We start from the raw sequence: 19,381 nt of genomic DNA on the forward strand, positions 1-19,381 counted from the left end.
CAGCCTGTTTCAAACTGTGAGCAAACCAAATAAAAGCTTTGAACCTTCTTGAAAAATCAAGAACCTATCTAATTTGATAGGGCAGAAAAATCATTACTTTAGAAGCTTAATTTTAAAGCTGAGCAGTGCAGTGCACATATTCACATGAAGTCCTTAAATGCTGAAAACCTATCCTTGAAGTAACCAATTAATTCACTTAATTCACTGATTGTAACACATCAGATACGTGAAAATATCCAAGTAGATTTTTAGCAATGGAAAAAATAGCTTTGAAAAGCTGATCACAGATTGTTATCATGATTGGCAAAATCACATGAGCACAATGAATGAGTGCCACTGCTACAATAATCAAAGAGTAATTTGGTTGCTGTGCCAATTAAAGCTTGTGGAATCCTCTGTTCCCAATTCTCAGCAACTCAAAGCAGAATAAAATCTATATTAAATTAATCATGATGTTACATTGCTGTGGCAGAACAATCTGATCAATACTTTCTATGTAACATTAGCAGCTGCTTATAAATCTATTCTGCTTTATACAGCAAATTGCAGATGTGATGATCTAATGACATTAAGTTACAAGGAGAAAAACAGCAACTTAAATCCATTGTTCAAAAATATGAAGTCATGGTCATGGGGAAAACAAACACGAAAGATGTATACACAGTCATGGGCTCTAAATTTGCTCTCAGGAGAAAAGAAACCTTAGAGATTAAAAAAGCCTAGGTTTTTTTAATTGTCTACTGTCCTGCTGATGGTAGATTAACCATCACACATCCATAACCTTACAGTTGAAAGGGTAAATAAACAAAGTCCACTAGAATGTTGGTGAAATATTACAAAAATATTCTTCAAGGACAATGACATATTAGCCCCAAAAAATGAGAACATAAGGCAGGATGACTGTGTTAATGCTTACCAGCTGAAATAGCTTAAAGTAATCAACATTTGCATACAAGGCATCTTCCACTCTCTGTAGGCTTTCCTGGGACAAGGCACACATAGCCTTGTGCACAGAATTTAGCCCTCTTCTGCTGCTGAAGATAATAAAGCGGTCCAGGAGCATCTGACTGCAAGCAATGTCCTTCAGAGTCAGGTTAGGAACACCGTAGGCAAACTGTAACCAAAAGTAACATTTCATTTACTATTGTGAAACCTTCATACTGCCCAGGAACAATTAAAGATTAATCAAAAGGGAATACTTTGATATCAGACCCTTCTAACTGTTTTTAAAAATGGCAGAAGGATGTGGTCAGATGAAACAGCAGCTCTTGAACTTTCACTTGATGTTATGCTAAATAACCTTGCTTTCAGCCACGTATTTCCCCTTCTCATTAATAATTCTTCCTTTCATTGCCAAAGTTTTTGTGAGTCTTCTTCCCTCTCTTCTCTCTGTCACCTAAGCACACCTGATGCCATGCCACACATTCCTGAGGTTCAGGAGGGATACCTACATGTTGCTTGACAGTATTTCCCCAGGATGAACCAATTGTGCCACATCACTCTACTTTCTGTGTTTAGGACAGCTATGTTTTTACTGTCAGTTGCTATAAGAGGAAAAAGCTCAGTTCCACTGACTCTCAAGCTTGATTTCCCTCAGTATTTTTTTCAGTTATGACTATTCTGCCCTAATGCTTTCCTATAGCCATTATGCATTGTCATTGTGCACAGGCATACAGCCAGGCCTTACAAAGACATTTTACATTAAACCACACCCATCTACTGATTACCACTTCTAATATAAACATGGAACAGAAAAAAAACGATGGTTATCTTTAGTGTTACCACTGGGAACAGATCAGTTTATACTTAAAACCAAAGTAACAGATGAGCTCCATAGAAATCAGTAGATCTACCTGGGATTTACATTGTTGTAATGAAATACTCTTGGTAGTCTTATGATTCAGTTCTAATTTCTTTATAATGGACAGAATACGGAGTAGTATAATAAAAAAGTAGTACTGGAAATTGCTCACAAGGTAATGTTGCAATCCTCTATCCAATCTATGCAATCCTGGCTGAACAGGGAGCTCTTACAGGGGCTCAGCAAAAAAAAAAAGAAGAGTCTACCACCTTTGGAAAAAGGGCAGGCAACTCAAGGAGAGTACAGGGACCTAGCTAGGGCATGCAGAGGAAACATCAGAAAGGCAAAAGCACAGCTAGAACTCAACCTGGCCACTGCTGTGAGGGATAACAAAACAGGCTTTTATAACTACATTAACCACAACAAGATAGTCAAGGAGAATGTCCACCCTTTATTGGATGCAGGGGGTAACACATCTATCAAGGATGAGAAGGCTGAGGTACTGAATGCTACCTTTGACTCGGTCTTTAATAGTCAGATCCACTATCCTCAGGGTATTCAGTCTCCTGATAGGGATAGAGAACAACAGCAACTCCCCATAATCCAGGAGGAAGCAGTTAATGACCTGCTATGCCACCTGGACACTGACAAATCCATGGGACCAGATGGGATTCACCCAAGAGTGACAAGGGAGCTGGCAGAGAAGCTTGCCAAGTTGCTCTCTATCACCTATCAGCATTCCTGTTTTTTAGGGGAGGTGCCAGATGACTGGAGGCTTACCAGCACAACATCCATCTACAAAAAGGGCCAAAAGGAAGATGCAGGGAATTTCAGGTCTATCAACCTGACCTCAGTACTGGGAAAGACCATGGGGTGGTTCATCTTGGGTGCGGTCCTAGGGCAAGCACAGGATAATGGTGAGCTCAGGCCCAGCCAATGTGGATTCATAAAAAACAGGTCCTGCTTTGACCAAATTAATCCCCTTTTATGACCAGGTGACCCAGTTAGTGGATGAGGGAAAGGCTGTGGACATTGTCTACCCAGACTTTAGCAAGGCCTTTGACACTGTCTCACATAGACTTCTGCTTGAGAAACTCCTGGCCCATGGCATAGACAGGTGGACCCTTCAGTGGATTAAAAACTGTCTGGATGTCCGGGCCCAAAGAGTTGTGATAAACAGGGTTAAATCCAGCTGGGGCCTTGTCACAAGCAGTGTCCCCCAGGACAGGGTTATGGGGCCAGTTCTGCTTAGTATTTTTATCAACAATTTGGATGAGGGGATTGAGTGCACCCTCAGCAAGTTTGCAAACAACACTATATTGAGCAGGAGTGTTGGGCTGCTCGAGGGTAAAGGCACTGCAGAGACATCTGGAGAGGTCAGATCGTTGGGCTGAGGTTAATGGTAAGAAGTTTAACAAGACCAAGTGCTGAGTCCTGTGCTTTGATCACAATAAGCCCAAGCAACGCTACAGCCTTGGGGAAGAGTGGCTGGAAAGCAGCCTGGTGGAGAAGGATCTGGGAGCATTGGTGGATGGATGGCTGAACATGAGCCTGCAGTGTGCCCAGGTGGCCAAGAAGGCCAACAGAATCCTGGCCTGTATCAGAAACAGTGCATCCAGCAGGAGCAGAGAAGTGATTGTGCCCCTGTACTTGGCCCTGGTGAGGCCACAGCTTGATTATTGTGTTCAGTTCTGGGTGCCACAGTTTAAGAAAGACATTGAGGTCCTGGAGCATGTCCAGATAAGAGCTACAAGGCTGGTGAGGGCTGTGGAGGGCATGTTGTATGAGGAGCAACTGAGGAAATTGAGGTTATTTAGTCTAAAAAAGAGAAGGCTCCAGGGAGATCTGATTGCTCTCTACAACTACCTGAAGGGAGGTTATAGACAGGCTGGTGTTGGTCTCTTCTCCCAAGTAACTAGTGATAGAATGAGAGGAAATGGGTTTAAGTTGTGTCAGAGGAGGTTTAGGTTGGATATTAGGAACAGTTTCTTTACTGAAAGAGTGGTGAGGCATTGGAATGGGCTGCCCAGGCAGGTGGTGGAGTCACCATCCCTGGAGGTGCTCAAGAGGCATTTAGATGTGGTGCTTCAGGATATGGCTTAGTGGTTGTGGTAGTTGGATTATGGCTGGAGTCAATGATCTTGAAGGTCTTTTCCAAACCTAATGATTCTGATTCTGTAATTTAATGGAGCTATTATGGACACATACACACACACACACACACACACAAAAAAAAAAAAAAAAAAAAAAAAAAGCACCCAAACTATGCACAGATGCACAACTTGTGTACTGGAATAATGACACTAGACAAGAAAGGGATGTGAGTTTCTACTAAAAGTATCTGAGAGGTAGTGCCCTTATCACTACTGACAGAGCCTGGCTTGCAAAAATCCCCCAAAACCAAACACTCCCAGCCCTCTCTCAAACTGGAACATTTGAATTGGATTTAACTGACTTTATGTCAGTGAAATAATTCACTTATTTGCTCACTTATGTCCTGGGGATGTAAGTGAAGAGAAGAGCTAACCAGATATGCCTGATCTGGCAGCCTTCATCATCCATTGTGAACTGCAATGAAGCTGAAAGGCACAGGGAGGCAGCCTGGGAACTTTGTTTCAACTTGTGAAATGAGGAAACTTTGACATTAACACCACCGAGAAGGATTAAACACCAAAAATAAAGAGAGGTTATTTACAAACTGTAACTGCATTTCAAGAATGTTCATGAACAGATGGATTTAGAAAAACATCAAACCTCCGCCCTTCCAATTTTTCCGGTAGGGTAGGCTGTTGACAATCTTCCCTGAACTTCTCATTGTGTTTTAACATCAGTCTCTTATCCTTATCTTAGAATAGCCCCAAAAAGCAGGCCTCAAAAAAAGAAGAAAACTTCAATACTTATTTTTTTTAAATCAATGTGTCACTGTTTGGCCAAAGCTGGCAAGATGAAGTCCAAATTATTTTTTCAGCTAGTTGGCTGTTTGATCAGGTTTAGCTTTCAGCTCTTTGTGTCATTTCCTGCCCTCACAGGCAGCTCGGGGCTGGATCTGCAGCCAGCTGTTGGCAACAGTTAGGCTCCTGTAAACAAAATGCTTTCTGGTTGATCAGGTCTGTGCCATCAGAGGCAGGGGGAGAGGGTGTGCAGCACTATGCAGGAAAACAGGGTAGAGCAGCATAAGGAACTAGAGATGAACTATCAGGGCTGAGGCTTCAGATGAACATAGATCCATGTCCTAGTGGTTGTACAACTCATGGTTCTGCAACTTCTACCTAAAACAATTAAGTCCAGCCTGAGTAACTTGCTTATCAAGAAGTTCTATAGGAATTAGGTGATTTATTTTCCATCAGAGGTCAAGTGTTCCAATTTTATTGAAAATAATTCTCTTACGATATTTTGACAAGTATGATACCAGTTTTTCTGCACCTGGCGAAAATATTCACAGCACTTCTTTCCTCATAGCTGTAAATCAGCTCTTGTGAGATATCTTGTATTCCTGTGATTACTGTTAACAAGCTTGGTGGACAGCAAAAGTGGTACACCAGGTCTCCTCTATCTTCCTTTCTAACTGATGTTCAGATATTTTAAATTTCCAGCATATGGAGAACTACGTCTCTTTCTACATTAATGCAGAAAGCAGAGCAGGAACACACCATGTTCCACCAGGTTTCAATCATTCTTTAGGTGATGTTGAAAATTTCAGTCCTGCATACAATGGCAGCAGATAAGCAAATGCCATTGAGGTGCTAATAGAGACTAACACAGCAGACTGCAGACCTCCTGGCACAGCTGACCTCTGATGGAGAAGCACTTAGAGATGAAAAGGGAAAGAAAAGCCCAGCAGGATGTCTCTATATATTCCTCTTGTCATGAGCAGCAAGGAAGCAAATTTTCAGAATCTCAGCTGATACAGAGGTGTGAAAAGAAGTGGGATGTATCAATTTACACTGGCTTTGATATGGTTTTGTGGCATTGCTTCATGACAAAATGAAGAGAAGCTTCTCCTGGTACTAATAAGAAATGCAGCAGGTAGGTAATTTGGCCCCTAGTCACACCAGCTGGAACCTGAGGTGCACAAAAGTAACAGCATGCAAGTTCATTAATGACCTCCCTCTTTGTTGCCACACACAGTTCAAACATTTGTGTTCATGTGGCAGTGAAAAAGAGCAACTGTGTCTTTCAGCCTGTTATGCACTTGCCCCCCCTCCACAAATGCAGTGTAAAAAAAAAATTGTTCCAGAGTTCTGATTCAGCAACATTCATTCATTAATACAGCATTCCTCACAGAGCTCCCAGCCACCAGTACACACAGAGGCAGACAGCCTGGACCTGGTCAAACACAGTCCCCTACTTAGCTGTGACAGGAGGGATTTGACCTGCAGCTTTCACTCAGGATTTTTTAAGAGCAACAACAGCAACAAACAAAATATCTATATTTAGATATTTTGTTTATCTAATATATCTAATTATCTATATTGAGATATTTAATGCACATTCAAATAACATTCTAAAGACGAAACAAACACCTCTTCCTCTAGATACATGAAAACTGAAAGGAGAAGGTGTACAAGCAAGATATAAAGCAGCAGGAATTCTGGGCAAAAGGTCCACATTGAGGCTACTTTGCATTTACAGCTGAAGATATTGCACTCCACGCAGGTAACAGCTTGGTAGCTGTTATACTCTACTCACCTGTTCAGGGCGCACTTGAGCATTAATAAGCTGGAAAACAACAACATCTGGGAGGCCAGCATCCTCCAGCAAGAAGGAAGTCAGGGTCTCCCCATCTTTCAAGATGTCTAGAATTCGTATTCCTTTTCCTGGATGAAGAAAGGAATGCAGAGATCAGGGAGATATCTAACAAAGGAAATAAAAATAACAATTCGTACTCTGGCTTAAACCTGAAAAAAAGTACATGCTTTGTGTCCTGGTTTGGGCCAGGATAAAGGTGATTTTATGCCTTGTACTTTTGCTTTCAGCTAAGTCTCTTTTAAGTAGTTGCACTTGCTGAAATTAACAGCAAGTTTCTCAGACAGTGTCTGCTTCTAGGACTGATAACACTCCATGTTTATAGTTACTGCTAGAGACTGGTGTGCAGAGCCAAGGACACTGCTCAGCTCTGAGGAACATTTTACCCTCCAGAAGGAGTAAGGAGGTCCCACCTGCAGCCCTCCTTTGGGGAGGAACAGACAAGACAGATGCCAGAACTGACCAAACAGATTATTCCATCCCATACACGTCATGCTCAGTATAAATTTAAGGGATCACAAGGGTCAAACCCCTTCCTGCCCTTTTTGCTCTTCCTGCTCTTTCTGCTTCCCCTGCTTCTCCTGTCCCTGTTTGCTTTGGCATCCTGGGAGGATTCCATCTGTTCCTCTGCCTGTGCTCCTGATCCGTGCCAGCCCATATCTGTGTGTTCCTGCCTCCAGCTCCCAACTGCTGCCGACTCCAGGAGTCCAGCCTGGACTTTCCCAGGGCTGCCCTGCAGCCTCAGTGGTGATGTGAGAGTTATTGGGGAGGAGGGAGGAGGAACGTGGCATCAATTTTCCTGTATATTTGTATATTTGAATATATTCAGTAATTTTTCCTATTTATCATTACTGTTTCATTAAAGTTGTGTAGTTTAGTTTCCAACCCATAAGCCTCTCTCCCTTAATCTCTCTCCTTTCTTTATCAGGGAGGAGAAGGGGATTAATAGAAAGGCTCTGTCATTCGGTTTAATTGCCGGGCCAGTGTTCAACTGTGACACTTTGGCTCTTATACTTCACAGTGAACAGAGAACATTCAGAAAATGCTGAGTATTCTGATTCTGCCTACCTGATCTCTCAAAGTTGATTCAGTCTGAATGTCAGCAATGGAAGTAGTGAAAGCATCTCCAACTGCTTTTAAACATCTCTCAGCTTTTTTCTGAGTTAATACTTTACTTTAAATGCTCCGATTCAAGTGTGCTACTGCTGTTAGTGTTCTTTTTTCTAAGTCTTGTGTAAATAACTTTCGCCAGCACTTTACATTTACACTAATTGATTACTTGCTGTCAATCTTATCTAGTTAATCTTACTCTGTAGCACTGTAAAAATGGTCCCTTGAAAATCTTTCATGAGAAAAAATTAATTTTTCTTGGAGAAGCATAAACTGTAGTTTAATAGTAATATCAAACTAGGTGACCAACTATTAATCTAGAATGTGGCAAATCTTCAGGCAAACCACTGGGACTACCCACACATTAACATGCTAAATTAAACATGAGAGGCAAGCAAATTTCCTTAATCCCATCTATAACATATTCAAAATACTGCTGCACCTAAAAAGTGCCAATCTTCTTTCACTTGTGTCTGCTGCAGATCAGTATCAGTGTGAATTCTGCTTCAGTATGGACCAAGTGAAAACTCGAAAAGTGAATGTTGCTCATACCCATTGAATGTCCAAGCCTTATTAAAAGTAGTTCACATAGCATCAACAGACTTCAGAAAGATTGTCTGAAAAGCATTAGTTCCTCCAGTCTTTAGAGCAGGCAGCTGAAACTGATATGAGTAGCATATATCATACTGACACAGGGAATGGAGCTTTGGACATCTGTACATAAACATACACAAATTTGCTTCTGAGTGCCTCCATTCTGTGGAGTTAAGCAGAGTCTTGTCAGAGTTTGACAACCAACTTCCACAATTCTGTCTGCAATAAGCATATTCTGCCATAGAACTGCAAAGGCTGAGCAGAACTTCTTCCATTGCTTCTCCATGTATTTATTCAAGAAGTAAACACTGAAAACAATAGTAGGGGCCAGTCCCTCATTGATGCCTTTCCTGGCACCCGGACATTGTGGAGGAAAAAGCACACTACAGGAACACACCTCATCAAATATGTCAGTGCAACGGAACAAGGAAGGAAGTATCAAGAGGCAGATCTGGTTTAAGGAATTAGGAGAAAGAACAATCTCTGTTCCAAAGTTTGTTGATTTTTCATCACCCAACTTTGCAGCTATAACAGTATTCTGTTAGGTTTGTTACTTTTAGGCAATAGTAGTAAGCTACACTGGTCAACCTGGTCAAATCTGTAGCCTATTACTTTATGGAAATTTTCATATTTTACTAGTTCCAGAGCTGACTTTGTTAGAAGATTCCAAACATCTACGTTTTTTTTAAGTAAAACACTTTAACCCCCCGACAGATTCTGATAGAGCATTCACAGAAATCACAGGAATGGAGAGGAGTTAACTTTGCTTTCAAGCTGCTGAGCAAAACTGATAACTGGATGCAAAGGCAGCTTCCTAAACCATGGGGTGTGGTCCCTCAATAATATGTTGCAAACCCATGGCATGTCATGCATGCTTTGCCCCTCACTTCTCAATAGGCAGCTTTGGTTTCTATAGATGTGTACAAACCACCAGCTCAGATTACACTGAAGTTCTTATTGTTTGCATTCAGGGGTATTTTGAGCATCTCATTGTTATTTACAATGAGATAGTGTCTCTAACTTCTAGTTAGAAACCTCTGATAAGATACTGCATAAGATGGTTTATACACTTCTTATTTAAAATATATATTGAGAGTCACTATTTGATTTTAATAAGTATATTATTTCTGTAGCAAAGGACTTGAGAAGGGAACAGATCAATTCTCAGAGTCAATCTATTTGTGTGCCAATCAAATTAGTTTAACCAATCCATTTAGTTTTAGGAGTATCCTTTCAAATTCTGTACTTAAAGCCTAAATATTAAATTTAAAAAAATAACTAGTCCTGTTTATCCCTAGGACCGTGGTTTGAGTTTGGCTGGTTGTTCTGAGAAAAAATTAATGGAGTCACATAATTTGCAATCCTGTTCACAAAGATCGCACCATGCCTTCTCTCGCTGAACACTTAATGGAAACAACAAAGTCTTTCCTTACTCAAGGTTCAAACACTGGAAACAAAGTATCTCTAAGTTTGTTGTGCTCCTAGTGATAAGTTCCAGCCTATTTCCAGCTTTCCATCTCTCTTCTCCTTCCAGTGACATTTTGTTACTGCTTCTTACTGCTTCTGCCTCTACTGTAATAATAATTTATTAAATATCTTCATCCACATGTTTTATTTTGGGTGGTGAGATATTCATGGGTTTGCATTTTGAGTTTTGTCTACTGTTATTTAAGGAAGATGGCTGTAAAATAGAGATGATTGCTTCTCTCTCTCTCTAATCTAAGGTGTTTGTTACAACACTGGGTGAGTTTTAACTAACAAGCAGAGTAGCAGCCACATGTTAAATACATTATCATGTCGTCAGACAGCAGAGTAACTAGCAGTCAGCTCTCAGAAGGAAAAATGGAATAGTCTAAGGGATATAGACAAAACAACAATTACCTGCAATTCTTTCAGGATTAGTTCTCATTGTTTCCATAAACTGAGTCATAATTATCAGGTCTTCCCAGATTCTGCCAAGCTCATGCATTTCAGGGGCTTCCAGTAAGAGCTCCTGAGCATCTTTATATACTCTTGCAAGGCTGTAAGAAGAAATAGTGAACCAACAAACCAACAATAATTTAAGACTGATTACTCTCGAGAGTCCTGGTATTAAGAAAAAAAAAAAAAAAAAAAAAAAAAAAAAAAAAAAAATTAATTTTTTTTCTGTGTTGAGGAGGAGGAAAAAATTAATTATAAATAAATTACTCTGTCCTCAATCTTAAAAGTCAAAGCTCAGTTTTATGGTGACAACAGAGTACTTTCAGGTGGCATGGGATTCAGTTAGATTTGGAAGTTTACAGAAGGTTTAAGAGGGCTATTGGTGTTGCAGAAGGTTAACCTGTCATACACTTTCTAAATTAGCCATGCTGATCTTGGTCAGGAGACAGAACCTTCCCCAGACAGCATTCACCTCACAGCTTTGGTACAAATCTGCTTAGTTTCTGGCCCAGGCTCAGCTCCAGAGGTTGGATTGGGCACTCGGGGAACATGCAGCCCTGCTCAGCCAGGTAAGTGACATAGAATCACTCAGACACACTAAATCTTCCTCTCTCTCCCAGCTCAGCTCCCTCAAATGTAAGGACTTTTAGGTCGCTTCAAAACATTTCTTCCACAAGAGGCAGGAAAACAGGAGTGACAAGATGTCACACACAGCTGTTCACCTACTGGTTTTAGGTTAGAATGTCCAGTTCAAGCAAGGATGCAGTCAGGTCCAGTGTTTGTAAAAAAGTATGAAAAATTACTAGCTGCAGGGATACATTTTTAAAATGGTACTCTTTTTTCATACATGGAATGGTATATCTCAGTCCTCATGACTTATTTTAGCTTACAGGAAATGCAAACAGGAAGGACTAAATTCTTTCAGAAAATACAATGTATTTGCTTCCTTTGTGATGCACTGAATTTATCCTAACTCACAAAGGGACAGTTTGCTCTGTAATAAGCAACCTAGAAAAGCCAGAATGTATAGAACACAGAATCCTCTAGCTTCAGTGTACTATTGACTGTACCCCACAAAAAAAGTCCAGCTGACTATTTTAAATCCTGTTCACTAGGGACAAAACATCAAATGCCAAGTCCAAGCTATGGACTTCCACATGACTGGAACTTTAATGGCCTTGACACTGTTAAATTAATTTTAATCACTGGATGGTCCAAAATGAACTATTTGCAAAGGAAGATTTGGAGCATTTTTTATAGCTCTTCTAACAGGTTTTTACTCTAAGGGTCTTTCTCTGCTATGCTGTCTTTCATGACTCAGCTATAACAAACATTGCAATGAATCACTACCACAGTTCTTTTTCACTAAGAGTCTGGAAAACTCACATCCTCCTGTTTTGTTAATAAGCTTAGTATCTGAAGGTTACAATGCTGATTAAAGTCTCACAAGTACATAGCCAAAACAGGCACTATGTAAGAAGTGGCAGTGGAGTTTTTACTTTATTGCAGCTTCATCTGAGCTCTGATTCACAAGGGACAACTCAAGCGGAGAAAAAAGACAGCTTAGCAGTCTCCTACTCCAATATCAAAAAGATTTGTCCTGAGACTTCCATTAGGCAGTAGACAACAGAAAGGATGGATTTGATGTACTGAATGTACGTTCCCTAAAGACCACTACAAGTGAAGTCTCTCAAAAAGGCCCAAACCAAACATTGTGACCTCTATTTTGACTTTTCTGACCACTGTTGGAATGAATGTGGTAGAACCATAATTTTTTGTCTTCCAGTGTGTGCATCCTGGTGTCTTCTTAAATGTTCACCTTTGCCTTTTCATTCCCACCACAGAACAATTATTTAAATTCTCCATCAATGCACTGAGGGACTTTTCCTCAGGATGTCTTCCTTCTTCAGGATTCCTGAGGGAATTATCCTCAGGATGAGGATAATGCACCCTTTCTCCTTGCATCATTCATTCCCATGAATGCTCAGCAGGTGACAGGAGCAGGCTATCAGCTGTCACCAGCTGGCCTGTATTCCTGCAACCCAGTGTAACACCTATATCTCTGCTTACATGGAATTGTTGTAGTTGGACACAACACCTGGACCCTCGCCATGGGTGGGGCTGCGGAAACAGGGGTTGTTCATGTTACAGAAGATGCCATGTAACCATGGCAGTGTTCCTGCAGATGGCATTGCCTTGTTTGGGAAGTGACCTAGAGTACAGAAACACAAAATATAAATTATTAGGTTTCTTCTCTAATGCAGTCTGTGTGAATTGAAATTGCATGATGGGTTGGCTCACTACAGAAGGAATGCAGTGGAAATAATACAAGTTTCTCTTTAAGGAAAAAAAAAAAATTAACTGGTGTAAACACTATGGGTATTTTCAACTGAAACAAATTCTAAGATAACTTTTTTCTTTTTTTAGTTAGTAGCAAGGCAGTACTTTCTCGATAACAGAATTACAGAAATCTATAGCTTGATAGAATCTTGAGACCTCACGTAAATTCAACCACAGAGTAACTCACAGGAAAATTAGAACTGTTGGTTTGGGTTTTTTTTTTTTTTCCCTCCTTGCTGGTAATTCTTACAATGTATGGCTATAAATGAATAAACTACAGCAAGTGAAGTCTGTTCTTTTGCCACTGGAAAACAGTATTTGGCAAACAGGTCCTGGTATGTCTGTCTCAGTACTTGTAGGTGTTATCTAGGACAAACCAGAGCATTAAAACATCTTAAATGTTCTTACATTCATGCTGGCGATACACTGGATTAGCCTTCCTCAGCCAGACAAGGGCAAGAAATAAAGACAGAGGCCATAAAAGCTCTACCAGAAGACGAAGCTGGAAAAAATGGAAAAAATTAATGAAAAAAAAAAAATTTTTGCAGATTAACCATATATAGACTCACTATGAGGCCCTTCTCACAGCAGCAATGCCCATGGTTCTCTCTTGCCTGTTTCACTCTTTGGAAAGGACACCAGAAATAGCAAGGACTTTCAAGAGAGCCTTACGGAGCATCACTATCAACTCACTGGCTTCTCCACAGCTTCTAAAGAAATATTTAAGCAATCTGACTGAGGTAAAAAGAGACAGGAGGCAGTACTAAACTGCCAGATAGACCAAATATAAGTCTAAGAGACCCAATGTAAGTCTAAGTAGTTTTTATACAAAGTGAATGACTATAACAATTCAGACAAAAAGGATTAAATGAAACAAAATGGGGGTTTTATCCACACTTTTGCAATGCTTGAGTCATTAGTAGGCTGTAAATGCTCTGTATTTACCCAAAAGTAAAAGACTTTAGCATAACCTTACATTCTTTGATTTTTACTTTTGCTTCTTCTTGTCATAATTAATTTCAACAGTATTAATTTTCTAATGCAGGTAGAAATGCATATATTAGGATCAAACACCTTATTCAACAGCACAGAAGATCCCATCAAAGACCACTTTATTGCCCAGATCTTTCAATACACTTAGAGCAGTCACCACCTCACTGCTGTGACAGAAAAATCAAGGGCACAGCTTTACCACAGAGCAACATCCTGACTGGTTTTTCAGTCTGTTTCCTCCACTCCTATGCTTCAGTTTGTTTTACTGCCTCTGTGTATTTTGGCAGAGGTTTAAAACTACAACCCTTTGATCCTGTGACACAGGCTTTGGACTGACTGTGAGGACCAGCTATGTCCAGCCATGTGGCACATTTTTTCTCCTGCTTACAAGAGCCAGGACAAAGTCTCTTCAGAACTGGTGTTGTAGCACATGCACAGGAAAGCTCTCCCTGCTTCTTTTTTTTTTTTTTTTTTTGCTTGCACCTCCCCAACTAGGCACCAAATGTGCAGCAATAATCCATACAGTAGTAGAGCCAGAGACAAGAGGAGTCACATGCCAGTGTTGGGTTGCTGGTTTTTTTTAAATTTTTTTGTTGTTGTTTGCTTTTTTTTTTTTTTTTGGTTTGGTTTGGTTTTAATTTTATATTTGGTTTTTTTGTGTGTTGCTTTTTGGTTTTTTGGGGGTTGTTTTGTTTATTTTCAAATTGAACCATGCTGGGCAAAAGATATTCTGCAGTATAATTAGGAGCAGGTTTTTGAAGCTAGCCTGCTTTTTCCCCTATTAATTCTGTCTAATAGCTTTAGTTAGGCACAGCTTAGTGTAGAAATCTTTACACTGGGCAACCATTTCCTATTTCACACTTTTTCTCTTAAGGTTTTCTTCTTTTAAATAGAACAACAACTACCACCACCTAGGAAGTTACACATGGCTGGCATTTTTTAAGCCAGACAAAATCTTACCAGCAGCAAGGGGTAGATGACAATCACTAGAGAACAGCTCTTCCTGACAGCTGTTGTGCTCAGCTCAGAACACACTGTTACAGACCTTTCTCAGCAGCAGTCCATACGGTCCGATTAACACCCATTGCCACCCATTTCATGGCTTGTCCATTTGGGACAAGCACTACACCCATAAAACTCAGAGGGGTAAGAACTGGTGAGATTCCATGCTTGTCACCTTTCCTGCAGTTACCCTGGGTTATTGCTCAGATGTCAATTCTTCATCCCCAGGAAAAAAAAAAAAAGTCCTCAGACTTGAATAATTCCCTTCTGTCTGAGCTAACTTGTTTGTAAGGGATTGAAGGCTAAAGCACAAGGAAGCTTTCTTTCAAGCTGGTACACAATGTGTTGTGTGATTAGGACAGACCAAGTGCTGTTAGTGCTCTGATTCTTTCCTGTGATCCTTTTCCTGAGGACACACAGGTGTCTGAACTCACTAGAAGGATCAGCTAGCAATCCATAAGCCTGCAGAATCTACAAGATAAACTGCCAGAAATCCCAGCAACATGTATAGTGAAACGTAATATCCAGATGGAACTAAAACAGACAAAGCACAATGGTACAACCACATAAATGTGATAAGATTAAATTAGCTGTGACCCAACTGTTAACTCTGTGATGAAGTCTTGTGTCTTGTGAATTAGAGTAAATTATGAACCTCAGTGGAAGATTGGATATGCCTCCCAGTATGGTACTGCATGATGGTTAACCAAAATCAGGCTGATTTTCACAAAACACATTTTATGGATACTTTTGACATTACAGATTTTTGATTTGGCTACCTTGTTTCTCTGTGGGGACAAATAAGCAGGTCGAGGTTTCTACACTTGGAAAAGGAAATTGTTTTTACTGACTATTGTAATGTGTTTTACTCTTCAGAGTGGAGAAAATATTTCTTTGTTGTGTAGTAAATAGCCATGGCTACATGCTGGGAATAATCATCATAGAAGGGGATTTCTACCAGGAAACACCATGTTAGTTTTTTTTAAATTTCCATTGGAAAAAATAAACAAGAAAAAAGAGTTCTGCAAACTGCTCCTGATAAGATCCCAGGTAAGCAGCCCATACAAAGGTTGCATTAGTTTCTTTGAGGAATTAATGATTTTTATATGCTGATAAATGTACCAGTCACTTCATCCAGTGGACCACATGGTCCAAAGCTGAAATCCAAGGACTAATACTTCACCTTTTGTCTTTTCCGGAGAATCCAGTTCTTCCAGAGCAGGAGTCTAACTTGCCTGAAGAAGCTCATTCTTCTGCATCAACACTTCTGGTTAACCTGTGGCAAAGGATGCATTGCCATTTCTCAGTTGAAAGGAAAAATGGACCTCAGAGCAAAAAAACAGCTTTCTGTTCTTATTTTAAGATTATGTTATCATAGACATCAGTTCCTTTCATTGTCTGCACCATTTAATTTTGCACTCAATACACTCTCATACATGAAAAATTGTGGTTTTCCTTTGTTTGGAGGTTGTTTCCTGTGACACATTTATAAGCACCAAAAGGCAATAGAGAGGAAAAGCACCTCTTTTGAATGAAAAAACATCATTAACATTGAATCCAGATATCAGCTTAGACCTGCAAATAATGGAAGTGGTAAATAATTCCTTAATTTGTCAGACTAAATCTGTGCTTTAAATCTACTTTTTCCAAGAAGAGATGGATTTACAACAGGACATTTATATAAAATTCTTAAATTATTATGATAAAGACAGAGTGATAAAGACATGATCCTTTCACAACTGCACTGAGGTTCTGCTATGATGCATGTAATATTTCATTAATGCTATTTCTGCTCATTAACCAGTTGTATAAGGTTTTTTACCCTCATCATATGATAAAGACAAAGATGTCCATTCAGATGTCTTAAACGCATATTGTTTAACATAGCCTAAAATGGATTTTGCAAGAATAAATATTGTTGCCATTTTATTTAAAATACAGAATCTCATATTTTTATGCTTTTAAATCCAGCAACTGCCAGTACACATTTTAGTAAAAGGATACAACAGAAAATTTAAACTATTGTATGCTGTTTTCTGCGTGCAGGATTCCTTTTAATCATCATGAATTTTTACCCTCAAAATGGAAAAAGAGAACTTGAAATAAATCTAAATACCAGATACAGAGACCTGTTAAAAAATAAACTAATCAGATTTTGCTACCTGTATCAACTTCTTATTTATAGCTGCCTTATGAGATTTAAAGGATTGAAGAGTAGTTTCTTCATGTAAGGTTAGTAACTGGAAACATGTGGAAAGGGAAACGGAAGGTAGGTATTGGAAAGCAGTATCTCATGATCAGAATGGTGAAGAAGCAGAACCAATTGTATGGGAGGGCTGAGGGGCCTCCATTGCTGGAGGTTACTTTGACATCTACCAAGACTTGTACAGGTAAAACTGCTCATGGATTAGATGGTTTACGGTGTGTCTCGTCACTGTTTTGCTTCTAGAAAATCTATCAAGTTGAGTATTTTCACTTGTTTTCAAGAGACAAGGATTGGAAAACACATCAAGGTATTTTGGCCTAGTGTGTCACCAAAGGATTAGTTAAATGCATTAGATTAAAATCAACAGCAGTTATTTGACTGTTTCAAACATCTCGTGTCCACCCCTTATGAACTGAAAAGAAATGTAGACATCAGTCATGGAGGAAGCAGCCAACCCTGGGAAGGGCTGACAGCTGCCATGACTAATCCTTCTGGAAAGGGATCCAGAGGAATGTGGGTGTCTCTTCTGATGTACCAGGCATGGAAGAGATTGAAGCAAGATATTTAAGACCAAACTTAGGTAGAATTGACTGTGCTGCTTACTGGGGATCAAATAACAAAACAACAATTCTGCAGCAAGAATATTCATGCAAAATCAGTGGTGCCAAAACATTTTCTCCTTCACTAAATAATTGTAAAGAAGCTCACCTAGTTCTTATTCAGACATTTACCCAATCCAGGACACTTCTGAGCACTTAGCTGTTGGGAGGATTTAGAACCCAGGAATAAAACTGGCTGAGCATCATTGAAACAAGACAATACTTTTGCAGTTTCACTAGTCACAACAGGTTCTGAATGTGAACAGGCAGATGGATCATAAGAACATTCTTGCATGGAAAGCCATCCTGTACTTGTTGGCAGACAGCTCCCAGCAGCCACCAACTTGCAGCTGCCATTTGTGTGGCATTCCTACCGTTCCCTCAGGAGTTTCCAGTGAGGTTCTCTTCACAGGGTTGCCAGCTATGGGCAGTCACATGGCTTTTTGAGACTCTTGCATAACCCAGGGCTCTCCAATCCACTCCCGTTCTGAAGAACAAATCCTGCAGCTGAATAAATAAGGAAGAGCCAGTTTTGTTACAGCTCCTCTCACCTTCCTCTAAACCCCGGATGGACACTGCAATCATCCTTTTGCACCAGCTGCAAACGGAAATTCAAGTCTTCGTGTCAAGGCCATAAAATCTATAGTCTGCAAATGGCCTGGCCTCTCCTCTTCCTCCTGGCTCATTACTAAGCCATCCATCATCAGGAGTTTCTGTCTCGATGAGAGTCCCTAGTAGTACAGAGAGCCCTAGCTCATGTTCTTAAATCTTCCAGTATCTATGACATATCTGCACCACTGACTCTCACTACTACTAGTAAGAAAATTGGTAGTGCAAGGCCATAAATAGGATTGCTCTAGAAAATCTCACTATTTTTCTGAGACTAAAAATATAATTAGTAAAGAAGTCAAAACTAATAACTGTAGTGGGAAAAAGAGGCAGCAAGTAAAGTTATCTAGATTGCACTTGCCATTTAACCTTCAAAATTTTTTACATTAAATTTTGCTGGTTATGTCTGCTGACATAAGAGGTGGGGAAAGATATTCCTTATTAGATGAATAACTCAATGACAATCTAATTAATATGCACAAAGTTCTGAAGGAATTGCTTATACGTCTCATTTCAAAAGAAAGAGAAATTTCTCTCAGCTGAGTATTTCTATAAGCCACTGTCTTCTGAATGTAGTCATTATGTACAGAGTTGTTTTGCTTATTCTGAGGAACCTGAGCTCCAGGGGCATATCACAGCCTTCCTCATTACCATCAGGTTAGGAAGAGTGCAACATGAGTGCAAATCCTCAAATTCTTTAATATTATTATGACAAACAAGTATCACCCTTGGTAACTATTAACAGATTATTCAGCTGTCTGTTTTCTGATATGCCCTTAGAGAAGGCAGAAGTCTTTTCTGATTAAGCTACACTTGTTTCATGAACATGGCACAAGTGTTCTTTTTTCTTTCTATTGGAAACAATGCTTAGAGAGTAGGAACTTCTTCTAGGCTTTCTAGACAAACCAGAATTGCAGTAACAGTAGATGATTTAATTTTTTTTTACCCTATTCCCTTTCACAAATTATTCTGACTAAATCAATCTCTTTGCTATTGCCATACTTTCCTTGTGAAGGGCCTGGGAAATCTGTTCTTCTAACATCTGCATATGTAGAAATACAGGTAGTTCAACACATTTCTTCAGGGACCATCAGTCTAAAAGAACAGAGACAGTGAGATGGAAAAGAAACTTTTTCACAACACCACTACAGGAGACAAAAATTTTCATTCTTCTCAGCTGATCTTGAATTTTATATTTTCTAGAATTTACAAAATGTCAGCAAGCTCACACAGACACACCATACTAAATACATGATCTTGTGTATGTTCAGACTCAGCCCTGAAGAGAAGTAGAGAACTTTTCAACAAAGTATATAAGTATTATAAACTATATTACTATAAGTAATACTAAATCAAGTTGCACATTAGTATTAAATGGCTCATTACACATCTCGAACATAAATTAACCCTGAGTAGTACAGTCAGGTCCAGAAGCAAACAAATAGCACCGAGTGAACATAG

General features: G+C 39.6%; 1 protein-coding gene and 1 long non-coding RNA gene across 8 annotated transcripts in view; one reads left to right on the plus strand and one right to left on the minus strand.

The window, feature by feature from the left end:
- The window catches only part of ABCA4 (ATP binding cassette subfamily A member 4), a 75,145-nt gene that overhangs the window by 52,705 nt on the left and 3,059 nt on the right, over nt 1–19,381 (minus strand). For 5 of the 7 annotated variants that reach the window (XM_071750758.1, XM_071750757.1, XM_071750754.1 and 2 more), the window contains exons 2-7: nt 15,690–15,782; nt 12,920–13,013; nt 12,242–12,383; nt 10,133–10,272; nt 6,491–6,618; nt 917–1,114 (exon numbers count right to left, since the gene is read on the minus strand). In XM_071750758.1, the coding sequence (XP_071606859.1) occupies nt 917–1,114; nt 6,491–6,618; nt 10,133–10,272; nt 12,242–12,383; nt 12,920–13,013; nt 15,690–15,755 (768 nt within the window). In that variant the 5' untranslated portion in view covers nt 15,756–15,782. Of the gene's footprint in view, nt 1–916; nt 1,115–6,490; nt 6,619–8,209; nt 8,286–10,132; nt 10,273–12,241; nt 12,384–12,919; nt 13,014–15,689; nt 15,890–19,381 lie in introns of those variants that run through there. The other 2 variants (XM_071750755.1, XM_071750759.1) reach the window with 2 other exon arrangements.
- On the plus strand, nt 12,361–16,673 carry LOC139799163 (uncharacterized). The gene is made up of 2 exons (XR_011727111.1): nt 12,361–13,251; nt 15,708–16,673. It is a non-coding gene; the product is annotated as an uncharacterized lncRNA (long non-coding RNA).

Source organism: Heliangelus exortis, chromosome 8, assembly GCF_036169615.1.
Source record: "Heliangelus exortis chromosome 8, bHelExo1.hap1, whole genome shotgun sequence".
Lineage (NCBI taxonomy): Eukaryota > Metazoa > Chordata > Aves > Apodiformes > Trochilidae > Heliangelus > Heliangelus exortis.